Genomic DNA, 23,429 nt, shown 5'->3' with positions numbered 1-23,429 from the left:
GTTTCAGCTGTTTAAACCATTTTAAAATTTGTATATTGAAATGTGATGCTTTATTTTACTGTATCAGTGTTTTGCATTTTGTAACTTGCTGTGAGCTGCCCAGAGAGCTTCAGCTATTGAGTGATACAGAAATGAAATAAGAATAATAAAAACATGGTGTAGCAGTTAGCATGTCAGAGTATTAGAAGAGAGACCCAGGTTTAAATCCCTACCTTATCAAGACGCCCACTGGGTACTTAGAGCTAGTTGCTCTCTCTTGTCTACCTCACAGGATTCTTGTGAGGATAAAATGGATGCAGGGATATCAATGCAAGCTAGGATGAAGATGGAACAAATAGACAACATCTTTCATACCTTGGCACCTTAATCATCTTTCTGCCCTTGAGAGAACATATGGGATACAGTAAGGAAGTCTGATTGAATGGAATAGGCAGTAGGCATGAAGGGAGAAAACATAACAATTTCACACTCAATCTAAAGGTTTTAAAATGAAAAAAGGGGAAATTGGAAGAAGGCAATGAGTACGCAGTGTAAAAATGTCTTCCTAAATTTGTACAGAGCTGTCTAACATACAAGTGCAGTTATGTAGACAGATCATTTTGTTGTATATGACTCAGGGGGGCTCATTAAATGATGTCTGGTTATTCTGGCAAATGTGTATGGGGGCCTTAAAGTGACAGACTTTGTGACAGAATTCAGACTTGTGCTCGAAAATGATTGTGTATTCCCACTAAAAACCTTTCTCAAATAGCCTGTGGAACTGAATCTCTTAGAGAAACAGGGCCATGCAAATACAGATTCCAGATGCTCTTAACAAAAATGAGGGAGTTTTCTGGCTTGAAAGGCAATCTTCAGCTGGAGACAGGTGAAAGCAGATCCATTGTTTAAATTGCTTATGTTTCAAACTGGCCACTTAGTGCTGTGATTTATTTATGATCCACTGATTGTGCTATTGTTCTGCAGAGATGGCTTTTAAGGGAAAGAAAATTGGAACATGATGGAGAAACAACCTGGTTGCTTCCAAGCCATGTACTTACAATTTGTTCCTTGGATGCTTGCTAGGTTTCACCTGTAGGATTAGTATGCATTTATCAACCTGATCTACCATTGGAAAATTAAACAGTAAGCGAACAGTCCATAGTAGGTATCTAACAGTCCTTTTATCAATATGGATCAGACACATAAGCACATAAGAAGTCATGCTGGACCAGACCAGATTCCTATCTACTCGAGGTCCAGCATTATGTTCCAGCACTGGCCAACCAGATACCCATAGGAAGCTCATAAGCAGAACATCAGTGCAATTGCACTGTCCTGCTTGTGTTCCACAGCAGCAAAAATCTAGAGACATATCCCCTCAATCCTGGAGGAAAAATATATAGCATGATAGTTATAGCCATTGATAGTCTCATGAATTTGGCTAATCCCCTTTCAAGTCATCAGCCATCTCTGTTTTATGGTAGTGAATTCCATTGTGCTGTGTGAAGAAGTACTTTCTTTTATTAGACCTGGCTCTAATATTATGAGAGGAGGAAAACCACTTCCTATCTGCCTATTTCACACCATGTATAATTTTATTCATGCCCCCAATTTATTTGTCTTCCTAAGCTAAGAAGCACCAAATATTGTAACCTTTCTTTACTGGCAAGTTGCTCCATCTCTTTGACAATTTGGTTGCCTTTTTGCCTTTTTCTCCAGCTCTGCTTATCCTTTGTGATGTGCAGTGACTTGACTTGTCACACCACAGATTTGTAAAAAGGCATGATATTGGCAGTTTCAGTTTTGGTTCTTTTCCTTAAGCTCCCCAATGGAATATGTCATTTTGACAGCAACTGTAACCTTTTCATTAAGCTATCCCTTACACCCTCCAAATCCCTTTCTTAGTAAGACAGCACCAACTCAAATCCCATCAGCATATATGTGAAATTAGAATTTTCTTTTCCAGTATCCATCACAGCATTCTTGCATTTATTGAACAACATGTTAATACGCATTTCCCCCTGTATGGAAATATCCTTTTGGAGTTCTTCACTATCACTTTCCCTTAAAACTGTGCACAGTCATTTGGTATCTTGGCAAAGCTGGCCATCGCCCTTTTCACCCCTAACTGCAGTTCCTTTGTGAGCAAGCTACCTAAGTTTGGATCATGGGCTAGAGTGTTAAGGCTCTCTAACACCTGGCAAGATAATAAAGGAAAAGAAGTTCTGTTCTTTTCTGCCTGTGTAAATATGATGTAGTAAAGATAGGGACTGATTTTATTGTCTTATGCAGCTCTCTTATAAAGATAATTTAAAAGGAGGCATATTGTTGGAAAAAGAGTGATAAGGCACTTCTGGTTAGTTTTGGTTGTATAAAAACTCAGAATAGTGAAGCTCTTCTTTCACAGATGGCAATAACCATTCCGAGTTACAATAATTCATGCAGAATAGGCAGCTTGCAACCTGTGAGCAACATGTACCATTCTGGTGTCTTTTTATAGCCATCAGTGTGACTTTAAAAACTTGTAAAGAGTCTTACCCACACAGCTTCCTGTTGCAGTTCGCCATGTGTTCTTGTTTCAAATTCCTATGCTAGGAAAGGGCAAACTTCAAACTTGTGGATCTTCTTTTTCTATTACGTTTTACTACGCCCTTGAGATTCACCAACCAAAGCCAAGTGCAAAAGAAAGATAATTAAATATAAGCTGAGGAATTTGTTTTGAATATCAGAGGGGAAATAAGGTTACAGCCTTTTAATACCAACATTTCCCCAGATCAATCCCTCCCAGCTACCCCTTAGCATCTCTACTTAATGAGCCAGCTGTGGACCACACCAGCTCTTTATAGCTCCCTGCAAAAGTTGTGGTGGGGACTTCAAAGGGACTTAATGCCAGCTCTTTAGAAGCACTTGGGAGCAGCAGTGGCTGTCCAGAAAATGCTGCAAAAGCTCTTCTGCTGCAAGCTTTTTTAATGGCAAAAATTCAACAGCAGGGGAGAAACTTTGGGGGCTGCAGGAGATATTCCCGAGGGCTCCATGTGGTCAGCAGGCTGCCCACATTTGCTCTAGACAGAGGTAAAGTCTGTCATGCTTAACATGCTTAAAAACATGTTCTCTACCAATGTTCTCTACCAATTCTGTTCTCTTGACATTGATGGCATATGGGTGCTTTTAATTATACAAAGGAACTCTTAATATTTTGCTGAGGCCATAGCACAGAATCTGCACTGCTTCTCTTGATGGTAGCGATTCTCACTTTGTTGTCATGTCCAATCCCATAATGCCTTTTGTAAGTGAATGCACATGTTTCTTTTCAAGAGATAGTGTGAACTCATGGTGATTAGAGTGCATGGCATATTTGCACTGCAGTGCAATATCTTCAGACATATGGTCCAGATTTTGTGTAGATTCCCAAGAATTTGGAGAATCACTGTACATTAAATATCAGAAGGTGGGGATGAAGCTGAGGATGTGTGTTGGAGTAAAGAAGACAATCTTGGTGGGTGTCTGTGGGTGTCTTCTATGATCTGTGCAGACAAGTCAGATGCCCAGCGTGAGATACAACCCTTGGGCAGTGACTCTTGAGAAGTGTAGGTCTGGAAGGAGATGCAAGGTAGGGATAAGTGATATGACTTAACAGGCAGACTCCAGTTATATGTGAGTATGATTGGAGTGAAATTCATTTACTTTGCATTTCATTGTGAACCTACCCAATTCATACTTCCTAAACCACTATGAAAACTTAAACACACTCTTCCTTTGGTATTTTCTCTGAATGTTATGATGCAGTTTTCTGATTAAAAACCAATTTAAACTGCATATGCTATGGAAAGGTTGCTCAAAATGCAAGTATTGTAAATCTTTGTAAACATTGTAAAGAAATATGTTTCAGAAACAAAGGCGTATATATTAGGCAACAATAGTTAAAATGTCTATTAGAAGGAATGCACACAAAATTGTATATCAATATTCATGCAAACTTTTGTTTTTTTAAAGCGTACTTGTAGGAACAGGATGGAATTGATTTAAGATTTGAAAAATGGGGAAGGAAGAACAATGAAATCCACAGATCCCTGCTTCCCTAGCATATGCATGATTTCACAGAACTCTCCAGGCCGAGTTTCATCCTCAAAGCATCTGCGTTTTGTGAAACCTGGGAAACACACAAACAAGGGTGAGGGAGGGGAATACCATTGAACCTATAATTTATCCCACTTTGTATCTCTTAAGCTTTGGGATCAACACTGCAAGGACTACACTAGTTCCAGGTGTGCTGTGGGAGGCCATGAGCAAGATGACTGTAGGAGAACTCGCCCTCTTCCCCATCAGTACCCCCTTACTTTCCTTCTGAAGTTGGTTTCCATAGAGGAAAAGGTCCAACAGCTCAGCAGCAGATGCTGCATCTTCTTGCTGTTGTCACCCACCCTGTTCTCCCTTGAGGCTGGAGGAAGAGAACAGTCAAGCGGGCAACAAAGGCAAGCAAAGCACTGGCAGGGCCAGCCAGTTCTGGTGATCATTGCTGTGTTTCCTGAGGCCTGAGAACACTGATCCATAACACTTGCTAAAAACTATTCCCAGGTTCACATTTTTCAGGAAACCTTCATCTCTGCATTAGCAGAAATCCCCATATTTTCTGTCAGTAGATAACATGGTTTCCTACTGTAATAAAAGCACTGATTGCCAAAATGAAGCTTTCACTGACAATATATTAAGAAGAGCCAATTCAATAAAAATGTCTGTACACATCCAAAAGAAACCTGGGACAAATACAAGATATGGTTTAAGTCCTGCTATAGACGAATTGAATTGAGTTAATATAAAGAGTGCCAGGCATGTTTAGGAAGTTCTTCCAGTCTTGCTGCTTTTTCTTAGGATTCCCCAGACATGTTAAAAGGGTACAGGAAAATTCATGCTGCATTAGTACTGCAAAGAGCATTCAGCAGTTTATGAATTTCAGAACAAACAAATGGATAAATATATTGATATTTGGCCTGCCTTTTTTGAGTTTATGCATAACTGCTTCTACTGATAGCTATATTCCTATACACTTACAGATACTTACGGATGCACTTGATGCATACACATTGTGTGCAACTTACTTTAATTATTGTAATAAAATGAATTGCTGTTCTTTTATTATTTTCTTTGATTGCTGAAATTCATACATTGCTGAAATTTAAATAATTAAAATGATATGGGCAAGGGATGAATTGTACAAGTCATTAACAGCAATATACCAATTCATGAATCAAATTTTGCTGGTGACTCTTATGTACTTACAGAATATGCAGCACTCTGAAATATCAGTGGGTGTGTCTCTAAGGACTGTGTGCATATGTAGCAGTGAGGGTTCAATTTTCTCTCAGCAAGACATTGCAGCTGCATTTATATAAAATGTTTTGGAAACTCTACATATCTACATGGAGGACATCTCTAAATGTGATATTTTGTGCTATTTCAGATGCATGGATCACCAGAAAAAGAGAATTTAAGTTATATGAATGAGCCAGCATGAGATGTTGGAGATAGTGTTTCTCAACCTTCTGCAATGTCTTGAACTAGAGCTCCCAGTTTCCCTGACTTTGATCATGCTGTTTGGGGCAGATGGGAGTTGTACTTCAAAACATCTGGAAGGTACCACACTGGGGAAGGCTGCTGTAACCTATGCTGGTGCCCTCATGCACTCTGTGGAAGAGCAACAAGCCAGCGTATGTTCAGCTCAGAGTGCATGAGATATGGGGACTGAATGTATTAAATGATGTATGCACAATTCATTTGTTGGTATTTTCCTCTGTCATTGTGATGAACACCTAAGAGTTCTTACTCAAAGGAATGAATGAAATGAATCAGTGAAACCCTGACCCTGTATATTTTCCTGATTTGGAATGGCCAGCTGAGCCTGTAACAGCCAGCCCAGAATGTAATGTGGTTGGTCCATTTGTACCCCTACATTTTAACACACACATGCCACTGCAGGAAATCTGGCTCCCGTTCCTGGTCTGTGGCCATTGGGAACATCTGACTACTTTAAAGTTGTTTGTCATCACCGGGGTAATGTAACCAGCCAACTGAGTTAACATAAGGCAACCAGATGGTCAGAAGGCAGCACAGGCTGGAGAAAGAGATCAGAAGGTGCATGAGATAATTCCAGAGCAGAACACAAGGCCTGTGCCAAAGCGACTGCTAAAATTTGTGTGCCAGAATGAAAAGAAGGCAATGCAAATCAGTTTCAAAGGCCTGTGCAGCTTGTATGGTTGTGAAGATGATTATTAAACCATTAATTTTTCAAATTAAAAAATAACAAAATATACAAACCCTGTTCATTATGCAATTTCTAATTGTATTGCTACATATTTGAACCAACCACGAGGCTTTTGAATGCCATAGTTCATACATGTATCGCTGGTTGACTTTTCTTTACAGCCCTACATGCAGACACATGTTTTATCCAACCCCCTGTTAATTTATATACAAACAAAAGACTTTACAATCCACATCGTATTCCTTCCCGCAGCGACTCCGTGAGACACAACTAAGCCACAACTGTTCCCATGGCAGAAGTAAAAAAGTACAGCTATAAGAAATTGCCAATCACCCAGTAAAGTCTAACATCTATAGCATATACATTATCCATGAGATGTATAGGGGGCTAGCTTATACTTTATAGTAGTTCCAACCCAGGCAGCCATGTTCTTAGGGCCATGTTGACATGGCCATAGTAATTTCCAAGTTGCCAGGATGGAACAAATCATGATGCCATTTTAGGCTGCATTAATAAGTGTATCACTTTCAAATCATGTGAAGTACTAGCTCCCCATTACTCAGCACTGGTAAGGCCACATCTGGAGGGCTATGCGCAGTTCTAGGCATCACAGTCGAAATAAAAGGCAGACAAGCTGGAAAGGGTTCAGGGGAGGGCAACATGCATGATCAGAGGACTGGAAACAAAGTCCAACTGTTGTGGATTTGTTTTATGTATTTGTTGATGTTTGGGTGTTTTTAACTTTTGTTAATAATCCAGAGACTTCAGCTATTTACAAAAATGAAATAAATAAATATGGGGAAAGATCGAAAGACCTGGGCATGCTTAGCCCTGAGAAGAGAAGACTGAGGGAAGATACGATAGCACTTTTCAAGCACTTGAAAGGCTGTCACAAAGAGGCTGGCCGGAATCCCTTCTTGATCATCCCAGGGTGGAGGACAAAGAATACTGAGCTCAAGTTACAGAAAGCCTGATTCTGGCTAGATATTAGGAAATTTTTCCTGACTATTAGAGCAGTATGACAATGGAACCAATGACCTAGGGAGGTTGTGGGCTCTCCCACACTAGAAGCATTCTGGATGCAGTTGGACAGCCATCTGAGAAGAATGGTTTAACTTGGGAATCCTGCACTGAGCAGCGGTTGGGCCCAATAGCCCCTTCCAACTCTACTATTATATGCGCCTACAATTTTATTTTGACCCAAAAACAGCCCTAGATGGAGTTGGGAGACTAAGCAAATGGGAGACTAAGCAAAAAGATAGAATGGGTGTTGTCAACACAGAAGAAACATTCATAGGCAGGAACGCTACCAATCTAGATCCGTGCTGAACTCTCACAAGTACAGTGGCCCCCAGATGTGTTAGACTGCAGCTCCTATACTTTCCAGCCTTGGGTATGCCAACTGGGAATTATAGGAGTTGCAGTCCAACGCATTCGGACAGCTTGAGGTTGAGGGAGACTGTGCTAACAAATAACAATTTGTCTCAATTTAATGATGCAGTTTCTGCTGGCCACGTAGAAAATGATGCCTCCGTTCCTCTCAGACATGGACATTCTTGGGAAATGAACACAGAAGATGCAATAAATGTATTGCTATCAATGTACACAGCTATGAGAGAAACAGCACATCATTATACATAGCAGCATGCACCGGGTTGCCATCACCAAAGTCTCCCCCACTTTCTCCCACACAAAGCCTGGAAAGCAAATTGAACAGAAACACCCGATTGTGTATGGGTGCTCATATACCCAGACATGCTCTCTGCATAATCCTCTGACTACTTCAAGAGAAAGCTATTTTTGGAAGATGGAATCTAGGTCAAAAAGAAGAAGAGAAAATCTTAAGAAAAATAATTATTGCAGCCATAGAAGTTGATGCTGGATTAATGGTAGCTGATGTGATAGGAGCACTCTAGCCCTGCTTCTTTTCAACAGTGCATCCATTGCTCTGCGTATGTGGAGGGTGAAGTTCTAAACAGGAGACCCAGCTGTGGTTCTCAATACTTTGCGGAGCCTCAGGAGAGCTGCTGAACTGCTCAGGAGAGCAGTTATATAGGTATAACTGAACTCAGACCCACACTTGGACCCCATGCTGGACCAGGCCCAGGACCTGGACTCAAGCCCTAAGCCAAGCACAAACCCGGATTTTAACTGTAACCACAACTAGGGGCTAAAAGGCGCACACCTGAAGGAAGAAGTTCAAAACACCAGCCTTCCAGTGCTTTCCCCAGACAGCTCATGCTTTCTGCCAACTCTAAACCCCATCAGAGTGACAAGACACCAGTGAGGACCTTCATTTTTAGAACCCTCTCCCTAAAAGGGCCCTACTATGACAGGCGCATCCATGGCTGAAATATCCCTTCCTTAATGCAGATTTTCAAACATCCAGATTGAGCAGAATTTTTCTTGCCAGCTCTGTGTTTCTGCCTGCTCTAAACACTTTTGACCATGGTGGCCCTATAGAAAACATTTGGATTAACACAAATGGAAAAGGAGATTAAAGATAATACTGGCATTGGAAGGTACTACCAGACATTCAACAAAAGAGATAATTTAGATTTGTTTTTCCAAAAGCAAATTGCAGAAATGCCAGGAAAGCACATAGTTGTACTAATAGGAGACTCTAATCCCTCTGATAGCTGTTTGGGGACAAACTGCCTGAAACATGATCTTTTTGAAAATTTTCTGACTTGTCTTGCTACAATTTTCTCCTTCAGGGGAAAGGATGGAGCAAGGAATGACAGGAGCAACCATCCTTTACTGGTTAGAGTTGATAGATGGAAGAAGTGTGGTAGACATAATATATCTTGATTTTAGTAATGCATCTGACAAAGTTCCTTATGGTATCCTGCTCAGCAAGCTAGTGAGGTGTGGCTGGATGACAATACCGCTAGGTGCCTTGCTGTGGCAGTGGAGTGGATCAGAGCTAACTGAAGCTCAGACAAGACCAAGATGCTATTACTGGGTGGTTCCTCACACTGCATGAAGGGCCTGTTGTAGATGGCGATTTGCTCCCCTTGGTGCAGATTCATAGCTTGGGGTTGCTTCTTGAGCCTTTTTGTCAGTTGAGACTCAGGTGGCCTCCGTGGCACAGAGTGCCTTCTACTGGCTTCAGCTGGTGGCCCAGCTGTATCTCTATGTAGATGGGGATAGGCTGGCTTCAGTAATCTTTGCTGCAGTAATCTAAGCTAGATGGATGCAATGCATCCTATGTGGGACAGGTCTTAAAGAGATTTCAGAAGCTGCAGCATGTGCAAAATGAGGCAGCCAGCTTAATAACTGGGACCTCCAAGTCAGAACATATGATACCAATTCAGGCCTGCTGGCATTGGTTGTCTATATGCTTCTGAGCATGATTCATGGTGCTGGTTTTAATCTAGAAAGCTCTATAGACTTGGGACCTTGATACTTGATTCAACACCTTTCCCAGTTGTAATCTACATGTGTACCATGATCTGCATTTGAGATCTTCTGAATGCCACCTCCAAGGAAGACTCAGAGGGCAGCAACAAGGGGAAGGATTTCTTGATGGTGGCCCACTGACTATTGAATGATTTCTCCACCAAGGCTTACCTGTTGCCAATGTTATCAACCTTTCAGCAGCAGGTAAGGACAGCCTTCTCTGCTAAGGTTGCCTAAAGTTACCTAATGGTTCATGGGGTTACCCAGGTCTCATTTTTTCACAAGTCTACTCTATGTTAAGCACTGTTTTAATTGTCCATTGTTTAAATAATTGTATACTTTTAAAATTTTGTATTTTACAAAATGTTATGAATTTTTATTTTTTATATCAAAGTCCTCTTTAAGATCTGCCATAAACCACTCAGAGAGCTTTGGCTGTTGGGCGGTATAGAAGTTTACACACACACACACACACTGCCACCTGGAGAAGCATATTTAAAGAATGCTCATCAATGATTCCTCATCAAATTGGATAGAAATATCAACTAGGGTGCTGTAAGGCTTCTTGCTAGGATCTGTACTCTTCAACATTAGCATTAATGACTTGTAGGCATGTTTATTAAATCTGCAGAGGATACAACATTGGGTAGGATAAAACAGAAACAAAATTCAAAATGATCCTGCCATATTTTTTAGTAGGAGGAACCCAAGGCCCACCCATTCAAATAGTAGCTTGAGGCTAAATGGTAGTACATCTCTGTTAGTACAGACTGGGCAATTTATTCCTGCTTAACTGATAGGGTTTCCTGAGCATGATAGAGAGTACAAAGCAGCCTCAGTAGTAGACCATGCCCCCGTTGTAGTTTTATTCCTCATTGTTCAACTATTGGGAGATGGAATCCCTTGCTTATCTACTAGAAATCTTTCAGAGAGCTATCGGTAAATCAGACTTTCCTAGCCTAGTACTTCCCAGTTGTGTTGGACTACAGCTCCCATAATCTCTCAGCCAGCCTTGTAACTCATGAAGGTAAGTGGTGCTATCTCAGAAACCTAGAAATCCTCCCTCCCCTCCCCTCCCCCTCCCTCCCTCCCCTCCCTTCCTTTGTCTGTCTGTCTGTCTGTATTTCTCTCTCTCTTTTAAAGTCCTCATATCTCATTGTAGCTGGGGAAGAACCGAAAATGTGCTTGTAGTGCAATCTGCAAGAACATTAATGTGGTCCAGTAGTTAATACACGTCATGACAGTCTGTCTAGCTGTTGGGGACATATGGGGCTGATGTTATCAGTCAACAGCAATTTAAATCCTTTTCCCATTCTGTCAAAAGTGAAGAGATGAACAGTGTCTTAACAGTCGACATATCCCACTGCCAAGTATAATTTACTTTTCACAAGACAATCCATAAATCTCTAAAAGCCACAAATCCTACACTGATTGCAGCCTGAGCTGCTTTCTCTGCAATGCACATTACAAATTATAAACGGTACACTTTTAATGCAGTCATTCAAGTTCTGGTGGATGCACACAAAGACTGTAATAACTTAGCATTACATGTGCAGGGAAAAACCCCTTTCAGGCCAAGCTGCCTTCTTTGATTATTCAGGAACATCTGGGAGTTGCAGGCAAGACGCTATTCTGTCAAAGTATTGAAAGGGTTCAGCACACTGTATTTAGGAGAATTAGATTTCTCCAAATTAAGTTGTGGGATGTTCAGAAAGTAAAACCAGTGCTCTTTGGTTACATAGAATTATGCTTATAGGGGAGTCTGAACAGGAAATAGGCAATTAATAACTTGATCCTTATGAATTTTTACTCCAGTCCTTGCAAGTGAATACATAAAGATTGCAGTTGTGTACTAAACTCTGGTGCAATCATGATTAAATTCTGTTCCCAATAAGTCAGTGGAAAAATAGTGCTAATGATGTCTGAGAAGTCAAACTGAAGTCTGGATTGGACTGTTAGCTTGCTGTGAGTGTAGGCCTACCCCATCTGCAGGGACCCACCCACACAAGAATATTTTGCCATAAGAGGAGAAAGAAAAGTGTGACATCTTGGCAATGCATTGTGCTCTGCCAGTAGGCTCTTGAACATTTAAAGACACAAGTTGCTGACAGCTTAGCTACATGACCAAGTTTCATTATCATCTATGAAATGGTGATACAATTGTCTAAGAATGCTGTATTATTATCCAGACAACTTCCCACTGGATGGTGGAAAATACAGGGAAAGAGGAAATTTAAAACTCCTGCTGGCTAGATCTTGACAGCAAATGCCTAAATAGTAATGTAACTTATAGCTGCAATTTGGCAATACATTGGAACCGTTTCCTTCTTTTGTAGGGAACAGCATCCCTTCTCTGCTATTTCAGGTTTCAGAGTGGCTAGGAAAACAGCAGAGAAGGAAAGGAGGGGAAGAAGAAACTGCTGTGCTGACTTTCTTTCACAAGGGGTCACTCAACCACCCACACACAAGCACATGCTGTCTCTGTGAGCAGAACCTCCAAACTTCTCCATCACTGTTATCATTCATGGGTTGTAATCTGCTCCAGTGATGTTTTTACATCATTCATGTACTTATAGTATTATTTTAAAAATCACCACATACATGCCAAACCAGCCTTCAAAAACAGGCTTTTGCATGGTCAGTATATAAGTCTGACCTGCTAATATCGTGGGATTTGGTGATGAGGAAATGATGTAGATATCAATAAAGGTGAGAAAAAGGATCCCTGGATGAAAAGCGGCTTGTGGGGGAAACCCTCTGCACAGCAAGGATTCTTGGGGCAAGAGGGCCCTTGGTAAGGGGTGGGGTTCCCCTTCCATCCATTTTCAGCAGGGTCCCCTTTTTCCCAGTGGTGCAATATCAGTGGTGAAATATTACTTCATATGCTTCCACATCCCATGGAAAATAATGGTTGTGGGGCAGGGCGGGGGGAAGGGAGCAAGAAAAGTGAGACTCCAGAAAGGATTTCCCTGACATTTAATCACCCAATTTGTGGTGCCACCCAGAACACTTTTCAAATCTCCAGATTTCCTGTGGGTCCAAAATGTTTTCTACTCTGCTGCAATGTTTCCCATTTCCCAGTTATGAGTCCAACCCAAAATGTATGTTTGACACATACATTATAAGTATCAAAATATACATAGGTTTAGGTCTTCAGCCCTAATATATAGTTCCTTATAAGTATGTATCACTGTGTTCAGTTCACCTCCATGTAAGAATGAGTAGGACTGCAGCTGCACAAATAATGCTGGCCAGATCGTGCTCTATGAGATAGTTGAGTTACGTTCTCTGGAGTATGGATCTAGAGAAAGAACGTAAGCTAGAAGGACAGGCTCCAGTGGTACAGCAAATGAAACCAGATCAAAATGTACGACTTAGCGAAAAAGAAAAACGTAAAACACATTTAGACACAATTTAACTTATGGAAAATCCATAGTACCTCACTGTGGCAATAGTGACCTAGAAATTGCTGTTGCATATGATGGTCATTATGCTCTTTCCAAACAATGCCTCATTACCTCACCCCAACTAGCCCCCAAAGGCACACTTACTACTGTTGCTGGGAAGTGTCCGACTTCCACTGATGCTGCTGGCTGGGGGTGGAGAGAGAGACCGAACAGAGACTGTGTCCTCATCTTGGGAGCAGCCAGCTTGGATGGCTCGGAGGTAGCTGTGGCTCCGGGAGCGAAAATAGCTGGGAAGAGGCAGATCCAGGACTTCCACAGCTGCTGATTCTGCTTCACTGTAGGCTGATTCACACATCCCTTCATACTGGTCATTCAGCTCTTCTTCTCTTGCCTGCAAGAACAAAGCTGGTCAATTTCCTATTGAAAATAGTCCTCTTGCATTTATATCAAGGCCTGCCCTTTGGTTTCAATACATTGACTGTGTTTGTAAATTAATTAATTTATAAGCAAGGAGGTGAAACATAGTAGCCAAGGCCTTTTCTCCTAAATAATTGATTGGCTTTTGGTACAAACCAGTATTTTCCTTGCTTTGCAGTGGGGGCTGCAGAAAACCTGTGACCCAGAAAGCTGCAGCCCATGCACCTTGCATAACAATAGTCTTGCTTTTGTATTACCAAGAAGGCAGCAGCAAACTCAGCAGCAAACCTGGCAGGTCACCATTTATTCCTGTGGGGTTGTATTCAACTTGATGGGTCACAAGCTGAGCAGGGATGCTGTGACTAGCATCCTCCTGCTATAAAGCGATTTGAGATCCTCAAAGGTTGGGTCCATGGAATTTTCATGAATGACAACATTGCAGTGCCTGGGAAAGCTCATCAATAAAGAAATTTAGAGTAAACTAATCATCCGTGTAATGCTCTAATCTCTTACATTTCCATTTACAATCCCAGATCTGATCCTCTAAACCTGCTCATGTTTGTAACCCTATATCAGGGCTGTTGAATATCTTGCAGCTCAAGAGCTGAATTTCAGAAAAGCTCTGCTTGTGTGTGTGGGGGGGGGGGGGGGAGGAGAGGGGTTGTTTTGCTACAAAAGCCAGGAAAACCATCTAGTGATGTCCAGAGAACCAAAATGGGATTCCAGCTGCAGCAGATCTGTCTGTCTGTCTGTCTGTCGCTATATACTGTTTTCTCAGCAAAAATGCTCTCAGATTTAGTTCACTGGCCTGAGCTTCTGCAGCCATGCCCCATATCAAATCCTAAATATTTCTTCTTAATTATACTATGTGGCACACTGAGCAAGGTCTAATTTTTTTTATCTCTCCCTCCCTAGGATTTGTTCTATAGTTAGTCCATTTGGATGTGATCCTGTCTTGCATTAGTGAGAAATAACTAGACAAGTCTGGTGTTTGTTGCCAAAGTCTGATACCAATACATAAGAGATGGACAGTAATAGTAATTAATAGTAGTAATGGTAATAGTAGTAATGAAAGCGAACCAATTTATAGTAAGTAATATTTAAACTAGCACAATACAAGGCTCCTTTAAAAAAAAAAAACCTTCCTCAGTCTATAGGCAGTCTTTCCTGGCTTTCTGACCTTGGCATGTGGCTGAGACAGCCTTTAGAATGGTTTCCCTTCTCTCCATCAATTCCAGTCTACTGATTTTGAGCCAGACCAAGCCCCACCAAAGAAATAGGTTGCTTGGGCTTCACTGCGACACTGAAAGGTGACAGAAAATGTCCAAGACTACCATTTTGCATTGGAATAAGAACAGGGACTGTCCTGTGTCACTGCTGCATCACTCCACTTGCCCCGTTGCTTTCCCCTCTTCTCAGTCAGCAGCGAAGCATGAGGATCCCCCCAGCGGGAGCAAGACGTCCAGCTAGACGTCCAAGACTGCAAAGTGTATGGAAGGGGACCTGGCTCAGAGGAAGAGCACCAGCTATGCATGCAGGTCCCAGGTTCAGTCCTGAGAAAGACCCTGCCCTGAGACCTGGACACCCATTGCCAGGCAGTACAGACAACCATGAACAGCCTGGCTCAGTGGCCTGACTCTGCCTGTGCAGCTTCATATGTGTGCATGAGGGGCAGTAGAAGATTGTCAGATGGACAGTACCTGCTCTTCTTGTGTAAATATCTGTGGAGTAAATGAGGGTTGTCCAAATATCTGGAAGAAAGAGTTGGAGAAGATTAAAGCACTCGGGGTGGGGATCACGCTGCTAGTACAGAAGCACCCCACAGAAGGCACAGAGCGACAGAGGGGCACGTTTAATGGGTTTTGTCCATGGCATCTACGCTAAAGAGCAGAGCAACAGCTACTTGTTGGACAGCTGACTATGCACGATCAGACAAAATGCCACATAACCAAAATGAATAATACTCAAGACCTTGGGTACAGCTAACATCTTGACAAAACTAATTCCAAAACCTGTTGTTGTAAACTTCCCTCCCTTTCTGTTGATGTAAAACTTTAGAAGCACAGTTCTTTTATTGAAATTAACTGGTTACAGCACAGTAGCAATCAAAATAACATCTCGGAGAAGTGGAAGAAGCCTCTGCTCATGTAAAGAGTTTGGCATTTCCCCTCATTCTCTCCCTTTTGGCAAAGCTTCTGGCTCCACCCTCAGGGTGGTTCCAGCTGCTTGTAGGCACGCCAGCCACTTTGAATTGCAGATGACAGACGGTGGGTGTTTCTGTCCTCTCCCCCTGCAGCTCTGAACTGTCCTGCCCCCTTTCCCAGGCAGACTGGCTCTCACACTCTGAGAAACTTTACCAGGTAACCTTGAAACTTCCAAGTCCACCACTTCCTCCGCAGAATCAGATGTATCTGACTGAGCAGACTGTAATGTCCAAGACATAGGGTCCCTCTGCATTGGCCAGATATTTTGGTTTCAGCTCCACGACCAGTGGCCCATTAAAACCTCTAGAAGGCAACAGGTTGAGGAAGGCTGTTCTACAGTTCTATCTTCTCTCAGAGTTTCTATTCTAGAAGGCTGTTTTATTCAAGTAAGAACTCAGCCTGAGTACAATTCCCACACTTAGAATGGATGTGTGTGCATCGCAGTCTTCTTGTCATTAGTATGCTAGTTCTCATCAAGTCACCTTGTGATTAGTATTCTTAATCTTTCTTGCCAGGATAGCTAGAGTACAGGTATTATTTGTACTGAATGTTTTGTCAGCTTCTATCTCCGTCAGATTTAGTCAAGGAAATAATACATCTGAGCTTGCTACAGGCAAAAATCTACCAGAATTTCAATTAGGATAAATACACCTTTAATGCTCAACAGGACTTTCTAGACTAGGTTGTCAACAGGTCAACACAGTGGCTGTTGCCAACACATCATATCTTGTCCCTTCCTTTATTTTAATTTCACCCATGCAGACCTACACAGAATTTCCCTGTATATCTAGTGAAGCAGGATCTAATGAAATACTTTGGATCAGAATTCAGCGTTATGCTTACAGTCTGGGCTATGTATATTTACACAGAAGAAAGTTCAGCTGAATTCAGTATGACTTTTTTCCTAATCAGTTAGCACAGAATTGGAGTCTCAGGTGGGTTACAGTTAACAGGTGTGTTCAGCAGAAACGTTTGCCCTTTCAAAATTTGAGAACTGCAAGGTTGGAGACACTTAATGCCCTTTTTGTCATATAAATGATAAATTAGATTGACTGCTGAGTCTCCTTTACTTTTGGTTTCCCTCAGACTGGAGGAAACCGGAGATAGCCCATTTACTTATCTTTTTGAGACAGGGCTTTCTTTCCCTTGAACTTAATAAACGTACAAAATCTCCACCCAACTGCTCCACCTAGTTCACTAAGGATTTTCCCCACAGCAACCATCATTAAGTGTTAACAGACAAAAGGGATCTTCCCATAAATGCCTCCTGGCAACACATATGCTCAATGTTTGTGTAGTTATATGGTATAGTTCCATCTACTGCTGGAACTGCAAACTACCACTTCACTCTCCTTACAATGTTCATTGGACTTCATCAGAAAAGCTCTGAACGTGTTGGTTTTAAAGTCATGTATTCACTGGTAATTCCATCCAGCTTCTGCGTTTTCCTAAAGCAATATAGTTTTCTATATTTCTATAGTTTCTATAGAAATATAGAAACTATATTTTCTATAGTTTCTTTGAACAGCCTTCCTCAACTAGGCACTCTTTGGGTATGTTACATTATAACACATGCATGCTGGGGATGATGGGAACCCTTTTAACCATCATTTTAACAATTAAGAGTTTTAGACATTTTAAGATTTTTTTTGTTTTCACTGTCACATTTCCTATTTTCTTTTTTAGTTCATAATGTTCAATTTTAGATGTTTTAATAATTGTGGTTTTATTACTGTTTTTTGGAATTTTATTATGTAAGCTGTTCTGAGTGCTTGTGAGGAAGGATGGGTACAAACGCTTGTAATAAATAAATAAAACAAACTGCAGCCCAACAGACTTTGAAAGTATCAAGTTGGGGGCAACCACCCCAGAGCATCATGATACAATAGGCATTCTAATGATTTTATTTATCTTACAGACAGAGATGTTATCAGTAAACATAGACACGGCAAAAATGCTGCTAACATGGGCATGACCAGCCAGTGCAGCAAGTGATTGGTTGATAGCACATGATGAGGATGAAGACATTAAGATCTTCAGAGCCAGCAGTAGGTTGGAATGGGCCCTTGGCATGAGTCCACCAACAATATTGTAGCTCTGGAGTTGTATGCTTGCCCTCAGATGTTATTATTGCCCCCCCCCCCCCGTGTGTGTGTGTGTGTAGTAGTAGATATTAGCCCTTGTGGGCTCTCCCAGAGGAGGTCTACTCAGACAGTTGTGCAAGAATGCTGGAGCTTGCTTTGTGCAAGCTCTCAATCTTTAGCCTGGGAAAATAAGTAGCAGCAATGCACACAACTCTGCACAACTTTTTATGCTATCAACTGACAGTTTCCTGGCTCATACCTAACAGGAATACAGCAGGACCTCCATATCCATGTGGATCAGTTCCAAGCCCTCCAGCAGATGCCTGAAACCATGGATAATACCAAGCGCTATACAATACATTATGCAATAGTGGGTGGCGGCGGCAGGCATAAACTCAGACTATATACTCAAGAGAAACTCAAGTAACTATATACGTTTCTTTCCCCCATATTTCTTTCCCGATTAGCAAACTAGTTAAAAGTGGGCTACATGGAACAATGATCAGGTGAACACACAGTTGGCCACAGAATCAGACTGAAAGAGTGATCATTAATGACACCCTCTCATACGGGGGAGAGGTAGCAAACGGGGTACCACAGGGTTTAGTCCTTGGCCCAGTGCTCTTCAACATTTTTATCAATTATTTAGATAAGGAAGTGGAGGGAACGATTGTTCTATGATCTTTTCAGTGGAAAAACTGCAATATCAGCCCACTCATACTGTAAAATTGTTTCCAAATGCTTGCATGGGAGATAAAATAGTCCACAAATGAAAGGTGATCTATGCATATGGTTGTGTATATATGGTAGGATTTTCCCATGGGGCAATGGAAGGCCCAGTTCAGCAATGCAGAATGCTCTTATGTCAATGCAGTAAACTTAGCCCTGAAGTTGGTGATAAATCAGTTCAAGCTGGTTTTGATTAACTTGGTCAGTTTTTTGATGAAAGGCACAACAGATCAGCATATAGACTGAACACACTGCAAGACACAATATTGAGTCTAAGGGTTGTATATACCTTTCTCTTGTGTACAATTCTGCTTTAGTTTTGTATTGAAATCTGATGCTGCTTAATTGTATTTTGTATTCTATTTTATTGTTCCACATAAATTATTGTACACTGCCCAGAGAGCCTTTGGGTGGCATAGAAATGAATGATGATAAAGAAAGTGTAGCCTGAATGCAGTTGGAAAAGAATGGATAGGTGCTGGATACTCATTACACATTCTAAAATTAGTATTTGTCATTCTCAAACAATGTAAGTATCTGCTTATTTAAAATGACCAAGCTTGACTCTTCTATTTTGAAGATGCTCATTGCCTATTAAATGTATCTATTTTTTATGTCTAGAAAATCTGGATTTTATCATTTGGAATTCTTAGTAATGGCTCCCCCTCACCCTCTGCTTTTTTGACAAGCTGGTGGGTGTTCATTAGTACAATAATGAGATTCAGTAGAATGTCACTTCTTTATAAGAAAACCTGCCCGCCTCATTTTTCCTAATAAATAGTATATAACTCACAGTTTTAACAAAGGGAGAAGCAGCAATTTGAGGTCCTGACTCAGTGATGTATCAATGTTATTTAAAATCATTATATGGCCTAGGACGATCTTTCAATAATAATGGTAAATTTAGAATGAACAAACAAAAACATTCTTAAACATGTGAATGCAGAGCTGGCAGGTTTGAGGGGACTCTTGGCAAAGGCCTTCTGGTGTTCTCCCTTCTGTTCTTTGTCTCTCTTCTATTGGTTGACCCTGCAGGCCTACGTGGGGGTGGAAGAGGCAGGAGCTGCCATTTTGATTTCCCAAAATGCCTGGTGGGAAATTAAAATAGCAGCTTTCATAGCCCACTGTCCCGGGGGACAAGTCTCCATACTGGTGACACTGCTATGCCACTGGAACCCTAGCAGCTGCCCATGGGCACTGGGTGCTGATGCAACTCAGCCCTGTCATTAGACCAAGGCAACCATTTCAGGCAGCAGATGCTGCAGGTAGGCAGAGAGAGCTCCCAGGCTGTTCTTTTGAGCATCCCAGTCATCTCCTTCTGCTGGAGGACACAGCTGTGTGCTTAGCCTCTCCTGCATCCCCTAAACCATCCTGCTGCCCTCAGGTGCAGGTTGGCAGCTGTCCAATCCAACAAGTCAGTACATCAGTTTCTGAATGTGGGATGATGTGGGTGGTGGCAGTACCATCTTATCCTTTACCTCAGACAGCAAAATTGTGTGGGCTGGCCTTAGATGCTCAGCCTAAGTGAATGCTGGATTCTGGAATCTAGTAGAACGGATTAGGCCATCTGTGGGAGAGTGCTCATTAATCTTTGGGTCTGGGTGAAGCCTCAGTTGAGATCCCTTAAGGAATGGCAATCATGGGACCATGGCTTGCTTTGAGGAGCAAGCCATTGACAAGACTTCTCACAACCTGAACCACAGAAGCATAATGTAGCGATTCATTTTAAAGGACCAAATAAAGTGATTCATGGGTGAAATGAGGTTGATGTGCTTGATCTGTATGATCCAGGATACTGACAAAAATGGCTTCTCTCTGGACAAACATGACACAGCCTCTTTCCTGAGGATCTCAAAAAGCTTCAAGAGGCATTTTTACAGAAAGCACAAAAAAGTCAAGTCAAGAACAGACAAATGGAGGTTATAGGAAAACAACACACAGTGGAAAAATTGCCCCCCTATTTGAATCTTACCAGAAGACCTTATCTTGCTGTCCATCATCCACTACATCCCAAGCAGAGCCAAGTAAGTACTGATCTACCAGTTCCATGCATTAATAACTATTGCCCTGTGAATGTGTTTATTTAGCATGTGATGATAAAGCAGAAGGTGACATTTTTCAAGGAGGATTTCAAAGTTGTCACAGATCTTGTGAAAGTTCTGAACCAACTGAGAGAGAGCCAGTCACCACCACCTGGCTTAATCTGCTTTGCAAATTCTGCTTTTATTTTTCCCTCTTTTTTTGAGTAGTCATGTTTTCAACACATATTTGTGCATTGTAATCACCACATCACAATCTCTGACCAATGTCAACGACTATTTGAGAACAACTACAGGACAGTACTGCCTTCCCCAAGCTGAAGCCTTCGAAAAGTTTTATACTACAATTCCCATCATCCTCAGCTGGCATAACCAATTGGAGTTACACTCCCTATAACTCTGAAGGACATCCGCCTGGAGAAGGATGGCATAGCACAGGGTGTGTAACATGGCCCTCCAATGTTTTTGCTTCCAACTCTTGACATCCCTTACCATTGGCTATGCTTGCTAAGGTTGATGAGAGCTGTAGGCCAAAACAGCTGTAGTGTCACAAATCATCCATTGCTGGGATAGAAGAATAACTGCTATAACCATTATTCTTTCTAACTCTGCATCAGATGGTTCAGGGGCAACGTTAACAGTTACAGCAAGCTGGAAGGAACATTAACGATGCTGACAACATGTCATGGTAGACCCCTTTGAGGGCCTAGACAAAGAGTCTCTGAAGAAAAGGGGCAGATAAGTAGCTAAAAATCATAGCTACATGAATTGATGTAGCAAAACTTCTTATAGTTGCAAGATCAGTCCATGCATTGGAAAAATGTGGGGTTACAATAGTGTATTCTTCACACAGTCAGCATTTGCTGGTTCAAATATGCATATTTGTCAGTTGATTAAAGCAGCATGATGAGTAGACTTTATTTATTCATTAGTTGGACTAATATATGTAAATGAATTATTTTAAACAAGACTGGAGATACAACTTCCATATTGCTTCAAATACACACAGAAGTCTAGGTCAGTTTGAATATTTGTCTGCACATCATCAGGTTATAAATTTGCAGACATGAACTAGCATGCTGGATGTTTGGAGGGCTACCCATGCAGAAAGGTGGCAGGAAGTCTTGGTCAATATCTTTCAGAATGACTAATGCTTAGGAATTAGGAAATCTCTGTTTGCGATATTTGCAACTGTGACATTTTTGGAGGACATGTGCTCAAAAAGGTGACCAAGCTTTCCCCCATTTGGTGCTGTCCAGATGTGTTAAATTACAAATCTCAGCATCTAGAAGACTGGTTGGTGGATGCCGAGAGTGGCAGTCCAACACACCTGGAAGGTACCGGGTTGGGGAAGTCTGGAACAGTTTCATAAACTATGCATGGTGTGGAACAAGAGGGTACAGGGCAATTTTTCAGAGCGATTTTTCTCCCTTTACTGCCAACCAAATTCAAGGTTACCCAATGAAACTGATTGACTGTAGATATGGGATAGACAAATGATAGCTCTTCTTCATGTGACACAAACTTGATTCATGGAATTTGCTGCCCCTATTTGGCCTGATGTCTACTGACTTAGACTGTTTTAAAATGAGATGAGACAAATTCCTGAAGGCAAGTGTATCCATGGCTATTAGCAACATTCGCAATTTAAGCCCTAGTCATGGAGTTTCTGAAGGCCGCTGGTTGCCCATTATTGAGACACTAGATGCTGGACTAGATGAACTTTGTTCTAAGCCAGTGGTGTTCTTATTATCATCCAATATACTAGACACCTCCTTCCTGGTGCCCTCCAGGTGTGTAAGGTTACAAACTCCCACCAATCCTAAGAGGACGGGGGACCCAAAAGGAGCTCAGCAAGGACTGCCTAAGCCCAACAGACACAGAACATTCAGTATTTATGGGGAGGGGGAATGAAGGGGAATGGAATGGGATATCTTGGAAAAAGGTCTGACTGCATGGTTGACTCCTTGAACAGCAACACTCAACAGCGCAACACTTTTTTGCAGGTTCTACTTGTGTTCCTAAGATTCCCATTGTTTTCATGTTGTGCTTCATAACAGTAGATGATTACACTGAATGCAGTGACAATTACTACAAAAACTTATTTTGTGCAGTATTTTAGGAACAGTGTGCAGAGAAACAGGAGCACTGTGGGATGTTTTTTTAAAAAGCTCAGCAACATAAAAACCATTTATTGCCTTTGTTCCTGACAAATAACCTGCAGTTCACTATATCCAAGTGCTGTAATGATGGGTTGCATCCAGGTGATGTGACTTACAAGGCTAGTGGTGGTTCATGAGAGTATCTAAGATGCATAAAAAGATGAATATTAATAGGCACTAGCTATATGCATTGGAAGTTAATGCCCTTTCACAGATCTCTCCATAGTAATTTCTTGCAGCATTTTCACAGATAATGCACAGAAGACCTTTGAGTCTTTCTTGGCTATCTTTGCTCAAGTAAGTACCTTATTAGTGCATGGCAGGAAACTGAAGAGATCCACACTCTAAGCAAGGTAGCTTTCACATGTGGATTTCAAATGTTGGAGAACACAAAAGCCAATTTTTGTTCTGTGAAACAAAATAAAAATAGACTTTCCCAACCAAGTCCTCCCAGGAGTTCGATCCACTTTTATGCTGGATTGACTGTGCTGGCAGAAGGGGACTTCTATGACCCTCCCTCTCACACCAGATCCTCCAGGCCCCTGAAGGTGCTACATAGAGGCAGGAGACCCTGCTGAATGGGGTGGACTGTGGTTACAGGGGGATCCCCAAATATTGGACAGAGGGAACTTTTTTGAGGAGTGACTTTCCTCTCATGGAAGATCCGTTCCTCCTGAGGAAGACAGATCCTGGATCCAACTGCAGATATTCTGGACTACGATTCCCGTTAACCCCAGCAATTGAGGC

At 41.6% G+C, this 23,429-nt stretch overlaps 1 protein-coding gene across 4 annotated transcripts in view; it reads right to left on the bottom strand.

The window, feature by feature from the left end:
* Positions 1-23,429, bottom strand: part of DLGAP4 (DLG associated protein 4) — a 129,243-nt gene that overhangs the window by 73,598 nt on the left and 32,216 nt on the right. For 2 of the 4 annotated variants that reach the window (XM_044447541.1, XM_044447540.1), the window contains exons 4-5: positions 15,165-15,215; positions 13,195-13,438 (exon numbers count right to left, since the gene is read on the bottom strand). In XM_044447541.1, the coding sequence (XP_044303476.1) occupies positions 13,195-13,438; positions 15,165-15,215 (295 nt within the window). Of the gene's footprint in view, positions 1-13,191; positions 13,439-15,164; positions 15,216-23,429 lie in introns of all 4 variants that reach the window. The other 2 variants (XM_044447539.1, XM_044447542.1) reach the window with 2 other exon arrangements.

This window comes from Varanus komodoensis, unplaced genomic scaffold, assembly GCF_004798865.1.
Source record: "Varanus komodoensis strain SLA01 unplaced genomic scaffold, ASM479886v1 scaffold52, whole genome shotgun sequence".
Lineage (NCBI taxonomy): Eukaryota > Metazoa > Chordata > Lepidosauria > Squamata > Varanidae > Varanus > Varanus komodoensis.
The sequence above is the reverse complement of the archived record's forward strand: the minus strand, read 5'-3'. Positions and strand labels throughout refer to the sequence as shown.